The sequence below is a fragment of the Strigops habroptila genome, chromosome 9, assembly GCF_004027225.2.
Source record: "Strigops habroptila isolate Jane chromosome 9, bStrHab1.2.pri, whole genome shotgun sequence".
Lineage (NCBI taxonomy): Eukaryota > Metazoa > Chordata > Aves > Psittaciformes > Psittacidae > Strigops > Strigops habroptila.
Window position 1 is genome coordinate 30027236 of NC_044285.2, and position 23022 is coordinate 30050257.

At 47.1% G+C, this 23022-nt stretch overlaps 1 protein-coding gene across 4 annotated transcripts in view; it reads right to left on the bottom strand.

Moving 5' to 3' along the window:
• Positions 1-23022, bottom strand: part of LOC115612917 (gamma-aminobutyric acid receptor subunit alpha-3-like) — a 73090-nt gene that overhangs the window by 33681 nt on the left and 16387 nt on the right. For all 4 annotated transcript variants that reach the window (XM_030497798.1, XM_030497797.2, XM_030497795.2 and 1 more), the window contains one exon: positions 1410-1477. In XM_030497798.1, coding sequence (XP_030353658.1) covers positions 1410-1477 — 68 coding nt within the window. The remainder of the gene's footprint in view (positions 1-1409; positions 1478-23022) is intronic.

Here is a 23022-nt window from a genome sequence, read left to right on the forward strand (position 1 = left end):
AAAGGAACCACTGAAGAAGAGCAGGCTCTCCCCATACCTCCTCAAGTTTCTCTTTGTCATGTTTTTGAATGTATTTAGGACCAGAATGGCAGACTAAAACACATTCGCTATGCATTTGTAAAATACATGGAACTAAAGCACGCAAAGGGGAAATAATTTATTATTCTTTAACTGTCTTCCTGATTCCAAATTCATTTTGTCAAATCACATTGCAGAGAATACCTTCCTCTTTTCAATACCTCATATTTCTTCTTCACAGTTCATTACACACACTCCCTTAATCAAATATGCTCCACCTTGGAAGTAATTATCAGATACTCCCCAAGGGCTAAGATTGCTGAATATATTATGGGTCTCTGCTGTGGTAGGAAAGCAAACGAGATGGAGAGGGAACTGAGATGAGATTAATACTCTTGGCTATGCTGACATGAACTCCTAACCCTGGAGGGAGTGGTCTTTCCAAAGCACATCATCTAGTTCATCTTCCTGACCCTGCTGGTGAGAGCAATGCCTGCTCCCTTTCCCAAAGTGTGCTTCCTGGAAGGCAGGGACTGCCCAGCGCTGCCGTGGGTTATGCCAGCACTAGGTCATCTCTGGGACTGGATGTGTAGGAGGCTCTCAGTCCTGAAGGCACAGCCAACACTGTGCGCCTGGGCATACAGCGTGTGGAATGTAAGCTGCAAGAAACGCTCTTGAGAAAGCTCACTATTAATTATGCTCCACAGTCCTGTTTTAATTAGGAGACAAACCGTTGTGGGAATACAAGCCTAAATTCAGACCTCAGGCCTTTTCGTTAATAATTTTCCTCGAACATGTCAAAATATTGCAATCAGTTCACTCTTTTTCTTTTTTTCTCTTTTGCCTTCCTTCTAGTTCAAGCACGAAGGACACTTTGATGGTGAACTGTTCTCTTCTGGCACCACCACACCAAAACAGCCCAGATCCTGGCATCCTCCCCTCTTCCCAGGTAGAAGGTCAAGGGAAGCTGGCTACGGTGTAGGTGTTTGTCAAGGCATGTAGTCGGTGGTGCATGCTACCTGCAGGTCTCAGTCCTGTGGGCAGACCTCCCCATTTCATTAGGTTGCACTTGCAAGAAAGAAAAAGACCTAAAACTGCAACATGCTTGAGTGGTGACAAGGCATTGGCCATCCAAGGTTGGGTTCTAAAAGCCCAAATGCATGTGAGAAATAACCCTGATCTACCAGCCGCACTGGGCTCCTTCTAACCTTCAAGAAGATGGTGAGGAGCACTCATGCCTGGGCAGACAGCTGGGATGCTTGCTCATGTTCTTGTCAGTTAGGAAAATCCTGCTTTTTCCCAGATTGTCCTGGGACAAGGATGGGACATGCCCATTGATGCTGCAGGAGAAACCATCACCCCCCGTGAGGCAACCAGCCAGTGGCACCTACCATATCTGTGTCTGAGACAGGGCCGAAACTCGTCACGTATATGTCTGTCTTGACTTCAGTTACACTGTCTGAGACAAAAAAAAAGAAAAAAGAGGGAAAAACAGCAATTAGAAAACTGAATTTGTTCGTACAAGGAAAGGGTTTGGTTGTGTTACATGGTGGGTTTTCCTGCCAGGCGCCTCTCTGGTGAGTCCTCAGCAAGCTGGCATCCTGCTCTCTGCTGTGCCCTGAACAATGGCCAATTTTATCACTCCTAATTGGGCAAATTAATCTCTGATGTAGCTCTGCTCCCTTCCACGCTTACACTGAGGATGAATATGCCCTGCACAGCCAGACAATGCATATTTACAAATTGTATGTGTCTACACGATACATAACGTGGTGCAGAGCCACAAATTTTCAATAGAGAGGTAAGCTCTGATGCTTTGAAACGCCTTTTAATCTGAAATCCCTTTGTGTCTCCCAGCCTGATAAACAGCCTTGCAATGTTCCAGCGGTTTCAGGAAACCCTGGGTTTGTTACAGCTTCAGGCTTATCTGAATGTAAAAAGAATCCATATTCTGATTGCCTTTCACTGCCATCATGCTTGTTCTCCTAAAAGCCTTGCTCCTCACGAGTGGCTGCTCTTGCAAAGCTGCTGTTCGCCTGCATCACACTCACCCTTGCATCCCAGCATGTGCCACCCTTGTGAATGCTGAACAGCAGCCTCCCTGCCCCAGCAATACCACAGAGCCCCAGGTCCTACCCCAAGCACTAAAACCCAGGGGCAATCTTAATCACAGGCCTTCAGGCGAAGATAAACTGAAGTGCTTTGCAGAACACAGCCACTAGCATGTGAGCTGAACAGCAGATATAGCTCTCGTTCTTGACTTCATTACAATTTTGGCATGTTTCCTAATTGAAATCTCTGCTGCTGTCCCATTTTGCAGGGAAATCAACACTCAACACAGTGAGTTGCCAGATTCCTACACTCTGCCCACTGGGTTGTACTGAAAAAATGATGGATGAGGTCCACTGAGTTTACCATAAATCCTCACCACTTTTGAGATAGTTCATGCCACTGTGTTCCTTTTGTATTGCATTAGCTGGCTCAGAGCTGCTTTCCCAATGAAATAGCCAATTTAGATCCCTAAAGAAGAATTCATGGTTTATGCACATTACCTCATTTTGGCCACTGCATCAGCTTTGCAAGTAGCCTGGATGGCCCATTGCTCAATTCAGTTAAGGAAATCCTTCTGTCCCCTGACAGTTATTTTGCAGTACTATGAAGCTTAGTTTTGTGCTTCAAAGTTTTGTATCTAAAAATAAGATAATGCATTCTGGCAGGGTTTTCTCCTTAATGGCTAAAATATACATATACATGCCTTTAGTTATTATGGCTGGAAAGCTTCTGACGCAGCCTTTGCTGATATTACTGTGCTATATAAGTAACCCTTGATCTCATTTTGATGTGATAAAAAGGAGGTTAAAGAGAAATATGTATGCGGTACACTTTCTGAAACACCCAGAAGCCGACAAGACATCAGCCTGAACAAAATTAGCTACTTCTGAAAGACTTAAAACACTCGGGGTATTCTCTACGTCTCCAAACAAGTCCCCAAATGAGATACACAGCAGACAAGAACATTTAGTGAAGCGAAGCTCTTTCTGCTAACACATGCAGCGAGAGAAAGCTAATTATGTTTTAGAGAAAACACAAACTCTCTCTCCCTTCCCCTCCTCCCTTCTTGGCATTCAGTTTGCCCAAGATAATAATCTGCAGCCACGGTTATCAGATGAGGATCCATGGCTGTCCATGGCCAGTGAAGCCACTCCTTGCAAGGTGCAGAATAAGTTGACCACTGCACCTGAGGGGGCAGAGGGATTCATGACAGGACCCGTGCTTTACAGTGTGATCCTCGGGGTTCAAGGGAAGGGATTGAGGAAATGTTGAGGAGGTAAAAAGGCAGAACTAGTTTTGGACACCTTTTGATATGATCCTGCTATCTTTACATAAGCCTTTATGTCCGTATCCTGCTGTCACAGAGCTTGAGAGACCCTTTACCACCTCTTCAATCAACTGCAAATCCAAAGATAATTGCATTAATAAATACCATTAATTTATTAATTATAGCCCAGGTCTGGGCCAGGCCATGCAAACCCGCTGAACTCAGTGGGACCCCTCTGTAGAAACTTTCATGGCAAAAGCCAGACTGAACTTTCACTATTAATACGTGCTACTAAGGGTAGGATTGGGCTGGGATCTGGAGGGATTTCTGAAATTAAATAGTTGCTGCGCAAGTAGAGATTTCAGCAGAGCTGGGAAATCCAGAGATAAGTAAAACACCATCAGAACAGAGCAAGCTCCAGCCTCAGAGATTTGCTTCCTTTGTGATCCTACAGCCAAAGAGCATCTGCACTTCTTGCTGCTCTGCCCGAGCTCATCGGCTCTGCAACAGTGAGATGATCTCCTCCAGAGAAATCAGGAGCTCCTCAGCTGGCCTCCCTTCTCCTTACCCTCACACCTACACACACAGAGCCTAAACAAAAGGAAACTGCATCTACATCTGCAGGAAGAGCAAGCTGAGAGGGGAGCATCTCCTGCCTCTGCTCAGAGACGTGGCTGGGAAATCCTCGTCCTTCTCCATCCACAGGCACTCGCACTGCAGCTTGGCTGCCTTGCCCAGTTCTTACCAAAGATTTAATAGTTACGGACTGTACTGTAGAGAATTAGGCACTTTCCCTGGACCTGCTGAGGAACATTAAATGGCATTTTCTTTTCCTAGCATCATCCTTCTCTGTGACTCAAAGTTTTCTCACATGCACAAGAGAGTGGAGCATTCAAGCCTGCTGTGGTGGCAGGCAGGTGCTGCCAGTCCTGTTTTATAAGTGGGGAAACAAAAATAGGAGAGGCTTGGTTCAGGTAGGAAGCTGGAGTAGAGCAAGGACCAGAGCCCACCTCTGGCTGCCGCAGGGAATAGTGCATTGCTAAGTCTCACTGTACCCCAAGCTGCTGCCACCCAGAGACTGGGAGAGCGAAAAAAGACCCTGAAGCAGTCACAAAACAAGAGAGTTTCAGGTTTAGCGTTTAAACATGGGCAGAATTGAGAGACCTGAAGGGCATGCCATGTTCCCAAGCCATTTGTGTAAGGCTGATTCCCTTTATCTGGGGGCTTTTCCCATTTATAGGCTCAGCTTATTCCCAAGCTTCAGCACAACTCTGTTTCTAAAGCCATCTAGAGCAAGCGTGTGAGTGGGAACAAGGTGCTGCAGGTCAATCCGAGCTGCCGCTCTCCCAACACAGCCCAAAGCCCTGTCCATGCCAGGCAATGCTGCCTTGCTCCTGCCTGTAGAAATCCCCCACAGCTGGGCAGATCTGCAATGCAAATGCACAACAAAAGCTGTAACATCCCTTCCCACAGTGTTACCATGGCACTCCCTACACCTGCCCGCGCTTTAAAAGCTACCCCTCTCCTCCAAGTGTTTGCTATGCCAGATCTTGTTGCTGGAGCAGGCGGTAAACATCCCTATTAGCTCTGCAGAGGGCCGGATCCTGCCACCCCTCATCCCACGCCAGCAGCATCAGTTGCTTCCCTTGTGCATGGAGAAGGTGTAAAGCAGCAGTTGTTGCTTCTGAGGTGCTTCAGGGTTTCCATTTCACCCTCCCTCCCCTACTCCAAGTCCCCATGTCCCATCTTCCTGGCCCTGGCTCGAGGCAGACATCCCCTCTTCCCGCAATCTCCCTTTTAAGTGCTCATGACTCCCCACGCCCGTGAGGAGACAGCTATTATTTACACAATGATGGAGTGCTATTTTTACTTGCTTCTTGGAAGCACTAGGAGCATTAGCAGAGCTGGAATACAAATCACACTGCTTTGCTGCCTCTCCCCTCGCCAGCTGCGGATAGTAGAGCTGCCTCTACAAGTGATTATGAGAGGCAGGGGGCACGGGGGGCTGAGGAGGCTCTTATAAAACATCCCGCTGCACTCATCAAGTGCTGTTTGTTTAAGAGTCTCAGCTGTAATATAATCGACTCGGCCGATTGTGTTTCAGCTCTTGAGGTTTGTGGATGCGCTGAACACAGTCACGTTTCCCAGGCAGGGGTTCCCAGAGGCTATACCGCAAGCTGGCACAAATGATGTGCCTGCATCCGAGTGCTGGAGGCTCCCAAACCGTGCGCACTATTAGAACAGGGGCAAAGCCACTGCAGCTTCATGCAGGGGATTCCTGGCTGCTGTGCTGACGTCAGGGAGGCTGCAGAGCCTAATCTTGGAGATAAGCTGGACGACGGAAGGAATGGAGACCTCCTGGAGGCTGTGCTCCTTGTGGCAGTGCTCCCGCTCTGCCTCAGGGATGTGCAGGGATCTGAGGTTGCTTGGAGGCAACAAGTCTGTCTGTACTGGTGTTTGAGTGTGTGATGGCATGGCTGAGATTAGAAAGGAGGACAGTGGTGTTCAGGCTCTTCTGCGCCCGGGCCAGCTCCTGGAGGCAGATGTTTCCACACTGGGCTCCCTATAAACTGCTCTGGATTCCAGGCAGCCCAATATCCTATCTCCAAACTAAAAACTGCATTAACAAGCTGATAATACCCTTTAACACCCTCCTAAACTGCAACTGCATTTAGCCTCAGCAGGGTTTCTCAGTTCGATGAGGTCCCCTTATTCAGTGATCCTCTTCCAAGGACCTATCCAGTGCCCCATCAAATACACAGAATCCTTTGGGAAGGACTCCCACCAGCCTGCGGTGAGGACAATGTCACTGTGAAGAGAGCTGGGATGCTGCATAGCTCTTTCCCAAAAGAGCTATGAACACAAAGCAAACACACTGGACAGGATGATGCTCAACAGCTGACCCAGCATCCATGGGAAGGGAAACACAAGAAATTGGTTTGTACTACCAAATCCCACCTTGTGTCTTCTCCCAAATCCCTGCCACACTAATTAATAAGCAGCAGAAGGTAATTTTTGCAGCTGTAAAAGGAAGCTTTTGGGGTGCTTCGTTCTTTGCCTTCTCAGCCTTTCACTGGAGTGATTTAATTTTCCTTCCAATTTTAGCCCCCGGCACAAAAGAGGCTTCCACAACCTTTACCAGAAGCCCCACGAGCCTGCTGGAGCAGAGCTGCACCACAACCCAAGGCAGTCTTTGCCTTTGGAGGTGGCGCAATGCAGTCCCCAGCCAGAAACTCCACCCTCGGTTCGCTCCTCTCTGACAGCTTCAGTCCCATCGCACCAGCGCTGCTGCCTTTGCCTTGGTTCCTCCCTTGCCAACTTCCTACCTTAGTGTCTCAGATGGCCTTTTAACCTGTGGTGCTGTCTTGTTTTGGGAAGTAGAAGCCAAGGTCTGTCTCCTTTCAGTAAGCAGAGAGGCACTGAGGAAGGAAGGGCACATCTCTGGATGGTGTGGCATGCAGTACCCTCTCTGTGACTTTGCCCATGGGACTGCTACCCGAGCACTGGCAGAGGGGTAGGTGCCTGAGGGGAGCGGGTAACCTTGTCTTTCCCCATAACCTTCCTTCAAAGAGCTGCAGAAATGGAGACATATCACTTTCTACCATCCACGCACAAGCTACCTGATGTAGCTTCATCGCTGCTCTCCTGCTGTGGGGCCATCAAGGCTCCCACATATGATGCTTTTCTTGCATTTTTTGCTAGAGAGCTCAGGAACAGCTGCACAGAAGGAAACATTTCAGTAAACATGACTGCAGTGCAGTTAATGCCTCCTAGGCTTGTCCAGCCCAGCCAGGGGATAAATCTGACTCCAAGGACATAGACTGATGGAGTTCCTGCCACCCAAAGGCCAGAAAGCAGCGTGAGCTATTGCTAATGTCAGGACCACAAACATCCCTACTGCATCCGGGATGCTTTCACATCAAGTATCCTGGGAGCAGAGGCTGTGCATGGGTCAGGAGAGAACGGCTGGGGAACAGAGACAGCAAAGAAACCCAAGGAGGTACTGGCATTTCCTCCAACATCTGTGAAAGGGAGAGTAGAGCTAGAACGCAGATTGATCTGGACAGATCTCAGCACCACCCTTTCTCCTCCTCAATTGGTTTTGACTTGGGGATCTTAGAAAACATACAGAGAGGTCACAGTCAAGCTCTTCAAACTCCCATTCCAAACTAAAAATATATATCAGCTTGCCTGTTAGTGCCTCAGATCCTTGAATAGGAAATTACTTGTTCAGAAGCAAAAGCCAAGTCCCATGTCACAGACATTCACCCATGTTTGACAAGTTCAGCCTAGGCATCTTGCCCAAAAGTGGACAGAAGTGTGCGTGTGTTCTTCTTAGAAGAAGAATACGCCAAAACATACACAGGGTGCCTTGGTCCTGTCAGCTGCTTTCCTTACATAGGAATAAATCATAACTGCCTCCATATATAGAACTGAAGCGGTTCAAATCAGTAAGAAGCAAAGGCTTTAGATGGGACACCACACAGCCCACAGAAGTCAATGCTGAATGGTAGTGGTCATGGCCAAGAGTGTCACCAGGAGGGCTGGCAGCTGTCCCAGTCCTTTGCAGGCCAGACAGAGCAAAGAACAGTGTCAGGTTTAATTCCCCAAACTACCTAAAACATCAACATATCTCCAGGAAAATCCACTTGGGCACAAGCATCAAGACACAACACAGACCCCATTGGCCCCATTTCATCTAAGGGGAAGGGTAACCCCAGAGAAAGGTCAGCCCACCCTGACTGGCTCTGATGGTACCTGCCTCTCTCTCGTGAGCATAAAGATGAGGGTGACCAGGAACCCATGGATGAAGGCTGCCATTAGCCTCATGGTTAAAGATGACATGGTTAAAGATGACAGGATGCTCATTCACTGCAAAGTGGGGTCAGCCAAGGACAGAACACTGGGAAATTTGTACTCCACAGAATAAACTACATGGTAAGGAAAGAAAGAATACAAATGTCTGAAACAAATGTCTTAGCAAAAGCAGGGGTGAGTAAAAGCCTGCAGGGGATTGTAAACAAGACCTTTGGTTCAGATCCTTATCTAGCTCTGCCTATGTGTCAGAAACTATTTGTCTAATGCAGTTTTGCTTGGCTATTTGCAGAAGTGGTCTTGCTTGCAGAAGTGGTCTCCCTGTCTTACTCGTAAAACTGAAATAACTCAGCCTGTGTAACAGATCTGACCACCTCAGTTACACTCCCAGTGACTTCTGCAGAGTGATGATCAAAAAGGCAACACATTTACGCAGGAAACAAGGCTATCTGCTGCTCTCTGTGAAAGCATCCAGCCTTTCCATCCCATCCTGGGGTGCTGAGGCATCTCTTCACAGGGGTTGGCTTATTCCCCACTGCTGCTGCTCAAATCTCTGGGGACTGCCAGCGTTTTCTGTACAGCCAGTTCCCAAGTTGCTGCTCTGTGAGCCACGGTGATTAATCACTACCTTCTCTCTAGTGTGATAGTACATCAGTGTCTACAATTGCATGTCCTCCAGCCAGACTAGAGAGAAGTCATCGAATCTGTAAACACAGATATGCATGTGCTATCACTTCCAGCTGTGCTCTCTCTCCTTTTTCCCCCCCAACTTGGATATTTCGGCATAGGGGAGCAAGAAGTTCTAAAGAATTTCAGGGTCTCTCTCAAGAGACAACAAAACCCCTTACACATGATGAGAGAGATCAGCATGATCTACAATTACATGTGCTTAATTTTAGCCCAGATGAAGTGAGATGATGCCTGTTAAATCCCCCAAAAAGACAGCCTGCTGCCCTGGCTCTCTTTCTCAGCACGGCCATGGGAGAGCTGATGCAATGAAGAGATTTATTCTCTGTCTCACACAGCATGCCGCATACGCGGCTTTCTAACACGGCTGCATCCGGAGTCCTCTGCAGAAACTAGATACAGGACCATGAAATGACCCAATTACCACTTCAGCATGGCTTATCTAGGATTTATGGCACACAGTAATGCCTAGATGGATGCCTAATTCCTAGGTGATCCTTGAGGCAGAAGTCACCTGGGGCATAAACCCCTTGAGGGAAGATCAGCTCAGTTCTTGGAATTAAAAAAATCCCTAAACTGTCTCCAAATGCGCTATACATGTGCTCTGACCCAGGTCTGAGCTCTCTCCACGCCTATGTACCATGTTGGCTATGGAGTTGGTACCAAAGCATAATTACTGCTGAAAGCAGAGGAGTCAGGCACACCTTGTTCCTCCTTGCTTCCAAGTGAGTATTATCTCACATTTACCAAGAGTGAGGGATGCAGCTTAGAGCTCTGTCCAGAAGAGCAGCCTAAGAGAGATGCTGCCCTACCAGTAGTGGAGCCAACAAACCCTGCTTTCCCACAGATCAGCTATTCCTGCCTGTTTTCCTGATGCCCAACACCACTTCATGCCATCCAGTTACCTCTCTCTACTTTGGGTCTTTTTCCACTCAGCTGCATAATTCCTCAAATCTTGCAGGTACTGAAAATCTCTGAGATATCTACCTTTCTGTCAGGTTTTGTTCAGATCAGACAACAAGCTCAAAAGCTTTTAGAAGACAAAAGGCAGAAGGAAAGATATGATAAGCCTTACTCCGTTAGGAGCCCAGGCAAAAAACCTCTGCTGCACAATCAAAAGAACTATGCATTTGGCTCATGTAGTTTAATTTAGCTTTCCCTCATTGTCACGTGCAGGCATGCATATGCATATATTCTTATTACTGCATTAAGTGACAGAGAACACACATCCAGAGGTTAGAATCGGTATGTGGTGCAATTGTAAAGTCCAAGCAGAAAGGAGTGTCAGATGGAAGAGAGTCAGAAGGAGCAACTGCTAGAGGGTGTACAGTCATGGAGGCTTTACACACACCCCTCATTCTCACACATACAGACTACAAACAGAGACTACAAATTACTTGTGCTATTTTTACTACAGACAGAAAAGACAGAAAGAACAAAGCTACTGTAGTTACTATTTTAAGGACTTAGGACACCCTCAGATGCCATGAAGACAGAGGAGGAATATATACGTATGAATATGTTTTTAGAGGTTCTACAGTGCCTTGAGACCCTGTGGTAATGGAAGAGAGATGCAACGTGTTTGTTATATATTATAAATACAATGAGAAAATGTGTGAATGTGAATTAGCATGCATAATTTAACATATTCAGTATTAAAGCCTGTCCTTGATGGCTATGCCAGAAGCACTCAGGAAAGGGAATCCCTGCTGCTCCCAGTGGATGGGGGAAGAGCATTCAAACAACGCTGTGTTGCTGACTGGTACACATGGTTGTGGCCCTAATGAAATCAAAGCCAGGGGAATTTTGCTGACCACACAGTCCTGCAGGGTGCCTGTGTGGCTGTACACACAGGAGGGAGCAATGAGATAAGCGCAAAAATGCCAGACTGGTGCTTCAGCATCAGGCAAACCTCTCCATGTTACCTGCAAAACACCTGTATTTTGTGTTGGGCCTGCCTTCCTGACCTCATCTTCAGTTTATTTCTCTCTTTAGGAGTCAATGAAGATGTTCCTGTTGATCACATCAAGGGATTTTTGTGCACAGCACCCTCAGGGAAAGACTGCAGCAGGTCCCCTCCTCTAGCACTGTGTCTGAAGTTGCACATACACAGGAGAGAGAACGCACCAGAACACAGCAGCCATGAGGCTGCTGCCTTTGCTGTATTGCTTCATGTGTGTGTGACTCAGCTGAGAGAGTCAGTCATTCAACCAGGCTTATCCAGAACCTGTATGGACATGGTGCACCTCTAAAGCTTCTCCATCAGGGAACCTGCAGACTGGCCCTGGCAGGTTATTGCTTACTCTGATTCCTAAAAACTCTGAACCTTTTGCTGCCTCATTCGCAGTAAGCCTTTCTTTAACCGAAGTCATCACCTCCCAACAGGCCACATGTGCTTGAAGAGGAGCCGCAAAAACTTCAGATCAGTGCCAGTAAAATCCTTAGCATTTGTAAAGCAATTACTGAGCTCTGTAATTCATCACAGATCAAGGCATATCCCCAGGAAAAAGATAAGCACAAGGGTGCAATACAGAACTGCAATTGCCAACCTGTTAATCATTGATACATGGAAAACATCTGGAAAGATTGGAAAGCCAGGAAGCAAGCAGGGAAATGCAAGAAAAATCAAATGAGAAACACACTGCTTTGCATCAACTTTATGTCATTGTGGAAGGAGAAGGAATAAACAAGATGTCTCAATCAAGTACATGAAGTTTACAGGCTGAGCTCCGAGCTCCAACCCATCACTGATGCTAATCTGCGCTATGGCACTGAGCATGCAATGCGGTTCTGCTGTGCCTAAGATTCCCCATCTGCCTTTTAGCCTCAGCACTGCCTTCCCATGCCTCTGGCTACATCTTGTGTTCCAGGCTGCTCTGCAGGCTGAGGATTGCCAGATGCATGATGGACTGTAGCGTGCAAAAGAGAAAAAGAGAGTGGTGACTGGGGTTTGTTGTAGAGCTGCTAGGAAGGGTGCCTTTAATTCACAAGCTCGTCCCTTGAGGCCAATGCCAGGTACTGAGATGAAGATACAAGAAAAACATAGCAGGGAGCAACACAGTAATTTGCACTCTGGTTCCCTTATCCATTAGCTCCTGGCTGGCATTTCCTTCAGCGGGAGAACTTAATCAGCTCCTGCGACAGTATTCCTCCGGTGACGCTGCTGGCATCCTTCACCACCACCCCAGGGCAATGCAGACAAATGCTTTCCCTTCCGTACACTCCGCAACGTGGTCCTTGCCTGCGTGATTGCTGTGTGCAGAGCCAAGGTCCCCACCGAGCTGCCTCTTCCCCATCACGCACGGGTCACTGGGCTGCACGGCCACTGCTCATTTACTTCTCAGCAATGCCAATACATCATACAAATCAATGTATTTAATTCACATGGCCTTGCACTGGTCAATTTAGCGTTTCCTCTGGTGCTGGAGTCCTGCTGTGCAGCACAAGCTCTCCTCACCACTGGGCTCACCCAGCTCTCTGTGTTCCCTCTGCTGTCAATGCACCAAGAAAAGCATTAGACAGCACGGACTGCAGTCCACCTCTGCCATGTGGAAATAACCCTCCTGTGTTTGCTGTCCCAGACTTGCAAGGGTAAAAAGCTCTCCACAGCACAAGATAAATCTCTGTATATGCACCATGCCCCTCCATTGCATCCCCTCTCACCTAGCTTCCCTATGCCTCCCAGGGAAGTCCCTGGCTGGCAAACGGGAACAGCAAACCCCGGGAGCAGCAGGGTGATCCACACACAGCAAGATGGGCTTATTTGTTTCCTCAGGCTGCTGTTTTATCCCCAGGTGAGCAAAACCCTTTTAGAGGAAATTCCATTATGGCTCTAAATCTTCCCCTCCCCAGCACTGTTCAGACACCAGCATCATCTGTCCTGCGGACAGAAAAGCTTTTTATCACAGTTACTCACAAAAATTCAACCACCAATATAAAATTTTCACTTCTGCCCGCTACATGAATTATGATATGCTGCATAACACCCCAATACTCCCAGAGACAAGCAGAGGGCAGATGCCTCCAGATGTAATTTTTAATTTCCTTTGCTGGGGAGAATGTTTTCTTGTTTTAGCGACATGCATTCAAAGCGTTCCAGTTCCCATGGCAACTCCCTGCTTCCACTGGAGATGTCATTTTTCATGCCATCCTTTCAGAATTAGACATCTCCTAGCAGAAGTTTTGAAGAACTGTCTCTCTTAAACATATATTTATTAGAGACAGTGCCTGAGAGTGTGCTTTATTGACACGTTTCTTAGGTGACTCAGCCTACGGAGGAGAAAGCTGTCTTCAGAAATATGCTGGCTGCCAATCTGCCTTTTCTCAGCTTCTGTTTTCAATCAGAACTCTCCTTTTTCTGCCACATACATTTAGCCAACACCCACTCCCCTTTTTAGTTTTTCTAATCCCTTTCTGTTACATTCCCTTTTCCTCCGTGTCCAGTGTCAGCGCAGCTCCCCAGTAATGCAGCAAGGGAATGCCCAATCAATTCAAAACATGCTGAAAGTATCTGCACCCATTCACTGCCTGCTGGCATGGGTGCTGCATGGGGACTCCCTCTTCTCTTACAGGCAGAGACATCATGGGCCTCATTATACGTTTACATGCAGAGAAACTCCCAAAATACTGCAACATATAGACCACTACGAGAGCCTCTCAGCCTCCAAAGGCAGCATCAAGAGCATTTGCACTGTCTCTTCCCCCAGCTGCTTTCCATGTGCTATATGCCCATAGCCCACTGGGCACCACATGCCCTCTAAGAAGGGGTGAGCACTTCAGAGCACTGATCCTGCTCCCCAGTGCAGAAGCCTGTGCATGGGGCTCCCACACTGGCTGGGGGAAGGATTCGTGCCCTGGGTCTTGGTTATCTGATGCCACTTGGGCACCTCTGTTGCAGTTGTTCCCAGCATTGTGGTACCTCTCTGGGCTCCATGGATGTGGAGTTGATGGATGCTGAGGTGGACCTGCCTCCCTGCCTAACACGCTGCCTTCCGTGCAGCACCAAGGCACACCACCCACCTCCCTCCAGTCCTTCACAGTCCTCACCTCACCATCACACTCAAAAGACCCTACATCTCTGGCTCAGAACCCCCCTGCAGAGAAAGTGACGTGCAACATCTCGCCCACAGCAGCTCCCAAAGAATTTTTGCAAGACCCCCGAGGACAGTTTCTATTTCAGGCTGTGCAGGCAGCCCCCAGCCCTGCTGCCTTCCAGGAGCACAGAATTCCCCCTCACCACAGGGATTTCCAGGCTCCCTGGCTCAGCAGGTACCACAGCGCCCATGATCCTCACTTGCACCATGCTCAGCATCACCCACCCAAGCTTCCGACAGGTAATTGGAAAGAGGCAGCGCCAGCCATGGCAGGTGTCCCAGTGGGAAAGCATCCTAGAGCTCTTTAATAGATCTGTAACATTACAGCCTCAAATTGCCTTCCTTCAGGAGACAAATCCAGGTAAATTGGTAGGAGCTGAGCGGATCTGCAGCTGACAGAGCTAATCCCAGGCATGTTTAAATGCAAAGGCCCAGGGAGCCTCACTCAAACCCGACATGATCGCTGAAGCTCGCTGCTGTGCTTAATTCTCAGGTGCAGCCTGCTCAGAGGAGTGTGAAAAGCAGAGGAAAAGGTAGAGTGCTGGGAGCAAAAGCCACACACCAGCCTCAAGATCAGGACATCAGCCCTCAGCAAACCCATGCATCAGCCAAACAGCAACACAGCAGCAGCTCCTGTTCACCCCATCATGGAAATGACATGGACAAACATTGCTGCTGTCCCCCAGAGAACGTTTAAAAACATTTTCTTAGCCCAGCCTCCAGCAGGGACACACAGGCTCAGGGGACACTTCTTGCTGACTCCAGACTTCACATGGTACCATCCCACCAGCCATTAATCAAACGTCTTCCACTTGCATTTTTATTGAAAATCAATTTAATAAAGTAGGTGGGAGTCCACATGCTTCCATAATATCAGATAAATATTCATGGGAGCTTGTGCTGCTTTAGCTAAATGAGTTTTTTAAATTTAACTGGTGCAATTTCCTTGTTCCTTAATATATAGCTTGGCTTGCCCTTGTTCAGGAACAGAGAGGAGGTGGGATTCAGCCTCGCACCAGCCCACCCTCAGGCACAGCAAGGAACAATCCTTTGCCAACACTCTTTGACAAGGATATTGGTGCCTGTAATTGGAAACACACTGGTCTGCTGGGGTCAGCATCACCGGGTGCGAATCCCTAGAGCCAAGGCTGGATGCAAAAGGGCCATTTGGAGTTGAAATCTCATTCCCAACTACTAAGAGTGTGGCCATCATTTCTATCTCCACTGGCATGCCATTTGATTTCTGCTTTCCTCTTCCTGTTTTGCTGCAGCAGCAAAAGCTAATGAAAGCCATCAGAAAATACATTCCCCTACTGCTTATTGAAAGGGGTTAAAAGGCTTCCAGCTACTAAAATACACAATGCACCAGCGAAGGAACTGGAACACAAGCCCACAAAGCTTCAAAATCTGGGAGGCACATGAGTCCTAGGAGAAAGGATGAGCGCCAAGCTCACCCTCGCTGAGACAACCTCCATCCACAGCCTTGGCCAGGAGCATCTGCCCTGGGGCTGGCATGTTAACCCCTTGCTCCTCAAGGAGGCTGCAGAGCAGAGCCGTCACAGAGACTCCTCACTGCAGTCCTCCTCCTCACAGGCAGTTATTAGAGTCCAGACTGAAGAAAGGCAAAATCTGACACATTGATCAAATTTAGTAGGGAGGCAGGATTCAGACAGTCCTTATCAGTGAGAGATTTCACAGCGCCTAACAGCCTCTTTGTTAACTGGAGCAGTGAGGAGCTGCAGCTTCCAAAAGGCGGCAATGCAGGGCAATTCAACTACTGCCAGGACTCTTGTCACATTATCCTGGTGATACCCTTCTCATGAAAGGCAGTGCTTTAGAAATCAAGCACATCATCATTCTGCCTTTGTTATTAACGCAAACTGACTTGTTTTCATCGTTACAGCCTCGACCTAATTCCCCGTGAACATGCTCCCTACAGCTGCTCAGATCTCTGGACAGGATTTGCTTTCCCTGTGCTTTAATGACATGAAGGTTGTGACTAGCCCTGCAGACATGCACAGATAGCCTGAGCCCAGGAAGAGGGTGCAAACAGCCCCTCCACCCTGTGCACTCCCACACATGAGCTACTGAGGGTGGTGTTTCCTATTCCCCAGCTCCAGGGTATATGAAGACAAATGGAGTCCATGAGGTGCCACCATAATGATTTCCCCTTCATTCCCAGCAGCTACCTATGCCGCAGAGGTGGGCAATGTCCACTTTCTGATGCCATGAGATAGTCCAGTCACTCAGTTGCTCCCAAAGCACAGCGTCAGCTGCGGGGATAGTTCTGCAAGCCTCTGAGCCTACTGATTTCTCTCCTATGAAGAGAGCAGTCCTGCTTCTGAGAGATCATCCGTGCTGGAGACAAACTGCCTGTCACAAACAGCATTAAATACAGGGTATCCTATTCGATGGATAATGGTATGCTTTTATGTTTTTTCTCTCTTGGATGCAGGTCACACAACTAATGTCATTTCCCAATGCTGAAATCCTAGATGTGAAAAGGTAAAGCTTAATTGCCTTGAACAGCAACCCTTGTATTGACTCCAACATAAGGCCCATAAATATTAATACAGCTATATTTAGCTCCTTTCAATTATACATACAAAATTAAGCATCTTTCTGGGAACAAATCAGTCTAGATAGGGTTTAGGTTTTTCTCCTTTTCCCTTTTTAATGCATTCTGCATCAAAATAATAATAATTCTAATAGAGCTAAGACTTAAAAAATAAAACCAAATCTCTAAAAAACCACAGTGGATGGAGGGAGCCTTAAAGATGCTTTCACCAGGCTCAACCAACTTGCAGGTATTCAGAGGCACTTGCATATTCCTAACCTCACCCTGCCCCACCTGGCCCCGCTCTTGTTAGATTCAGCCCCTTTTCTGTCTGGCAGCAAACTGGGACCCACTGAAGGTTTGTGCACAGAGAGGGGCACACAGGGGAACCAGCCTGAACTGGGACCTCGGGGTCTCAGCATCACTGCTGGGAGAGGGATGGTCAAGGAGGGATTCCTGCCCAGCCCTAGGGCAGAGGTCCCATCTTCAACATGGCCGTACCCACGCAATGTCTTCTGCAGTTAAAGACCTTCTCTTTTGTATAAAAATCACATCCACTTGCCTGATTTGCAAATTAATTGTACGTCGCTTTCCTTGCAAAAGTGGACTTCATGGTATTAATGTTACATGGCAAAGAGAAGCTATCAGAAAGCTTCTCTCATAATGATTGATCAGGAAAGAAGAAAGGGGATTTCATCCTTTTGTTCTTTAACCCTTCCCCGTGCAAGCAAACAAGACCCTTTTCTAAGAAAAGGCTTTTTCTAATTCTCAGGTGAGACCAGGTTCGTATCTCCAAAGGGAAGAGCATTAATCTTTCAAGCACAAAAGCCTCTAATTCAGTTCCCACATGACTCTTTACAGAAAACAACTTGTGGAAAGAAGTTTGAACTTAATTTTTTGCAGGACAAGGGCCTTAACTGGCTAAAGTGACATTCACAGCTCCCCAACAGATATGCCTTCAGGTAAGTAAGGAGGAATGCAGGGCTACAGAAATCCGATGTGTCCTATATGGATACAAACAGCTTCGTAGACCAGAATTCAGATGGGTGCAGTAAGCCTTGTGCAGAGCCTCTCCCACCTTCCCCTTTGCAAGTTGCTGCATTGCTTTTTTGTTGGTTGGTTTGGTGTGGGGGTTTTTTATGGTCATCAGATCTTTTCCTTGAAGTTTCTTGTACCGGAACTGATCCTTCCAAAACAGGGGCATCTGAAATGACTTTTGCAATGTTGAAATAGTGTCTTGAATTTTCAGACATGATTTATTTTACTCCAGCCATGAATCATTCCATCCACTAATTCAGTCTGAACTTTGTCATCAATAGGATTTTCCAGCAGGTTTGGGGGGAAGCAAAATAAATCATATGCTTTTTCCATGCCAGTTGTTTTCATCACTTTGTTTTGAATTATGTTCTTCCAGAAGGTAAAGTGAATGGGGTGTCCTTTTCTCACAATGCATAGTGCAGATTAAAAACTCTCTGTAGGCTATGCTCTATGCTTAAAATTGCCAGTACTCCACAAAGACTTTATTTTTTAATAAACATTAAAAATCTGCCTCAGAGGGACAAACAGCTAAAGCTGCAGGTTAGTACACACAGACAAAACAACCATTACATGAAATTCCTGCCCCACCAGACTCAGTGAGAGTTTTGCCATTTACTGCAATAGGGCGAGAATTTCACTCTGACTTTTAACAGCACTTGGTTATGGCACGCTGCATGATTTAGCCTCATAATCCTGCAGTAACTCGCTCCCCAAAGCCCCATGGAACTCTCAGAGCCTCATGAACACTCCAATATTTTTATTTAATCAAACAATCACCTTTAAATAAATGAAACAGCATTAACAAGCTAACAGGTCTGAATCAGCAGCATTAATCCCCCCCACCACAGGGGGCCCAGGTAGATGTGATTTGATTGCTTCTTCCAGATGGAACAGGGCTAAAATTCACCACCAACATGATCAATGACTTTGCCTCATCAGGCATAATCAGTGCCTCTGTACAGGCACATGAACTGATGAAAATATTTTATCCTCTAGCACAATGAATAAAATAACTGCTGTTTCCTCAATATTTGGAGAGCTGTTTCACCACCAGCTTCCCAGAATAAAGCAACTAAAGTTGGTTTTAAGCTCTATAATACATAACAATAATAATAATAAAAATCTTATTTTACAATCCAGAAAGACACGTTATAAATCTTTTACATGGGATTAAAAGAACAGAAATTCTAATGAGTAGCTGCTGTAGTCCAGCAGATCAATAAAGACATCCTTGCAAGAAGTTTATAGCCATCTATAACATCATCTGCTAATGTTCTTAAAACCATCTAACACATGTTCAACATGCTTAAACATCAGCTCCCTCCTTCCAAAGTTGTTATAAACAAATAGCATCATCTCACCTCCAACAGCTTTCCCCTTGGGCAGCGATCACCTGCCTAACAGTCACACTGATTCACTGCAGTTCTTATCTAGCATTGGAACTCTGAAATGTTAGTCCAGTACAAAAAAATCCTCCAAATGGATTCACTTTCCTAGAAAAAAATCTCATCCTTTGGGAAAAGTCTTACTTCTTGACTACATGTATGGATATGTGGACTCCTCATTGGAACCACACACAGCAAGTAAAGGCACCATCTTAAAAAAGGCATCCAAAGTAGCCTGAGAAACACCTTCCCCTCCACAACCCTGGCAGCCTGGGGACTTGGTTGCAGCCCCTCTGCCTAGGAGTGCAGAGCCCAAGGACACCCTCATTGCTGGTGACTGGCAACACGACTACCCCATGGAGAGGGTGGCTGGGCAGGGACCCATTTTGATGGTTTGCTCCCTCCCATGGCACTGCAGGGGCACAGGCAGCCCTCAGAGGACCCAGCGCTGACCTGAAGCCCGAGTGCCATTTCACACCAAAAGCTATGATTCTCTTTTCACAATGGGTTTCTGACCCCTCCGGAGTGTTTGTGATATCCCTGAAGCTTTGATACAAGCTTGTTGCCCTAAGCAAATTCATAACTTATATAAGAGAAGACTTTCACCCATAGGCATAGCTGTCAAGCCCGTATTCCTCAGTTGCCTTCTGATGTGTGCATGCCTTTTCACACAGAGCTCCCTCTCCCTGTACGCTGTGGGTTTAAACAGCAGCACAATGGGGATTCCTGAGGGAGGGAGGAGAGCAGTGGGGCTGTGCAAATGCATGGCAAAGCTGCCTTCGGAGAGCTGCATCCAAGGGGAAGACAACCTTTAATTTGTTCATAGATATTAACTTCAGAAGTTTGATGAGACAGAGCAGGGTCCCCGTTGCCCAGAAAGGTAAATAGAAGAAAATGCTGTTCAGGCAATGCCTAAGCTTCAAATTAAAACTCATCAAGGCACCTCAGGTTTTTGTCTTTGTCTAAGACATGGATTTTGTTTTTTCTAAAAAAGGGATCAAATTCCTCCCTGGAGTAATCAATACAAGGCATGAAGTCAGATCAGAAAGAAGAGATGAGAAGTTGGGAGAGGTGGAACATTAAGATGGAAAAAGAGATTAAACACAGTCCTGAAACCCTGGAAATCATAACGCACCACCAAGGACCACTGGGTTTCTTATCTAATGTTTCTCTTGCACAAACAGCAGACGTAGATGATGTATATGACAAACTGCAGGCAGCTTCATCAGGCACAGGTGAAAAAGCTGCAGAAGAGCTCAAGACCAGATGGAGTCCTGGTGACAAGCTGCAATGGGGAGCAGGACACACTGCACCGGGACTCTGCCACCACCACTCAGGTGTCCCACAGCAACAGGCAGTGCTGATGCTTCTGCTGAGGGACCAAGAACAACCCTGATTCACTGAGCACCCAGAAGCTGGGCTGCTGCGTGCTGTGACTTTACATGCATCTGAAGAGCTTGTAAGGGTCCCTTCCCCAGGGCTTTGCAACCTGTCTGCAGAAGAAAAGGACAATTTCAAGATTTCATCCAAATTTTAGTTCTTCAATCTGGAGAATCTAACAATTTCTACTACTATTATAGGTTACTCTTACCGCAGTGAGATTTCTCCTTGCCAGGCAGGTAAGTTTTCACTGTTTCAGCTTGAAGAGTAATGTACTTTCGAGAGAAGACAGTTCTATAATTTAATTATTCCAACTATTTCAGCCCCTCTGCCTTCATGTTCACATGATAACAGCCAAGCCCTTGCCTGCAGGAGGTCAGGACAAAATGACAGATGTACTGAGGTGTAACACACCAAGCATCTCACGGGAACATCTCAACCTAAAGGGAGCTGCTCTGAACCTAATTCCAAAACCTCTTGGCCATCAGCACTTGAATCAGTAAAATACACATGGCAAGACAGGGATACAGATGTTTCCTGCTTGCTCAGAAGCCATCCTGCCAAACCACACCATCATTAAAGAAGCAGGAAGAAACACTGCACCACAGAAAGAAGAGACAGGAAAAATTCCAACCAAGGAGTGCTCACAAAAGAATGAAGGGAATACATCAGCAGGATAAATATTAACAGGTGGCAGCAGATCAAAACCATTAAGCAGGGCAGAGCTGACATAGTGAGGTCAGATGAAAAGCACCATGGGCCCATGCTGGGCATCCCTGATTTGAGTCTTATTGCGAGCAGAGCCTGAACACACCAAAATCTGCTCAACCCCAACGTGGGCAGGGAGATGCTGACACCAAGCCACAAAGAGCAACTCAGTAAAGATAAGGAAGAGGAGGCAGCCGTGAGCCTGGATTGCTTTTACTCTCTGGATATGCCAGTTGTGAAGGTACAAACTGCTGCTTTCCCTCTGCCTGCATAGGACCCTCTTGGTGCCAACCCTGAGGACAAGGAATAGGCACCGTGTCCTGTCCCCAAGGAAGAATAAACCAAAGGCCAAGTGCCTTCTTCTGCCTAGGAGATTGCATTGCTTTAATTCAGCTGCCTGTGTTTGCTGGCCCCAGTAAACCCCATGCTCTGAAAACTTCGGTAGGCTCCAAACCCACAACTGTCCAGAAGCACATCGTGCAGACACAGATCAGCAGGATGCTCACTATCCCTCAGTGGGGCCAAGTCAGCCATTTAGGGACTTCAGAAACATGTGGTAGAAACTTCAAGGAAATACTGTAAGTGGTAAGCTAAGCAACGCTGCATCCAGGAGGGATAACACAGATAGATCCTTGCCTAGCTGCTTAACGCGGTACAAATTACTTTTTAATTGCAGTTGGAGAAACTGGCTTATCTAGAAAGTTCACAGCCCATCTTTTAGAAAACTGAGCAGCCTACTCTCTCCTCCTTTTCCTTGGGGAAAAATCTTTTCCTCGTTGGCATCCCCTGGAAAAGGCCAACAGCTTTCCTCCAAACACCCAATATGGAGACCTTGACCATCACTGCTCCAGATGCCCTCTGGGTTCCTCATCCTTACACTAAATAGCACCTCAGACACACCCCGCTCCCAAGATGCAGACAGTGTCTGGCTGAACTGGAAGAAATCCCTACCCTGTTGTGCAAACAGCTACAGAAAAGCCCCATGTGCATCCTCCCTTAGCAGTAAGATGCTCCCCAATTGCTTTGTATTGCCAAAGCATGCTAAAAGGATTCTCGAGGCTGTAAGGAAAGAAAAGGCTGGGGCAAGTCTGGAAACCTCCCCTCCTGTCCCTCCCCAGGCACTGACAAAGTGGTTGTATTTTGGTTACAGCGCAGTGCACCAAATTTCATCAGATAGGAAATAGGGCTGCAGGAGGTACAGCTGCACAGGGACCATGACGGAACCTCAGACGACCCAACCACCACACACCTCTCATGTGCTGGGCATCACACTGCCTGTGTAAGGATTGCAGAACTCCACTCACTCTTCACAGTAAGCAGCACAAGGATATGCAGGGTATTTTTGTGCATCAGTCATTCTTGGAGGATCACTCATAGCTCCATCACTCACTTCCCACTCCTTGAGCATCTCTTCTTTTTGGGTATACGATGTCTCTCTCTTTGTCAGCCAGTTTTCTCTCTTTCTCCTGGCTATATCTCCTCTTTCCTACTTTTGCAAGCAAGGCAAGCTCCAGGTTCAAAACTGAGTGAGGCCTCTCCACACACCAGCTCTGTAGGGAGCCCAAGCAAAGAGAATTTGAGAGCTATAAATAGATGCCCCTAATCACAGACCCTGCAGGGCTGGGCAGAGGATCTGTGCACAGCTCCAGATCAGGAGCGGAGGCCAGTGCTGTCCATAGAAACTCTCTCAATAGGAGATTTTCTTATCTTACAAAGTTGGCCATGACAACAGATGTCTCCAACCCCTCAGGGTCCATTTCTGTTCCTCTTCTGACTTAATAACTAATCTGGCTCATGTTTTCCTAGAGGAAACACGGGTTATCTGCTGATGGTTCTCCGAGTCCTACAGCATGATGTTTATGCAGCTACCCTTCCCCAAGCCCAGACTGTATTTCAGTGGTATGGGGCCAAAAGACTAAGTTCTGTCCCTAAAAGCAAGCCAGTCCCAGCTCACATGGCAGAGATGGGTAGAAGCCTACCAACCACATGAGACTTCTCTGTGACACCAATGGTAGCATGCTA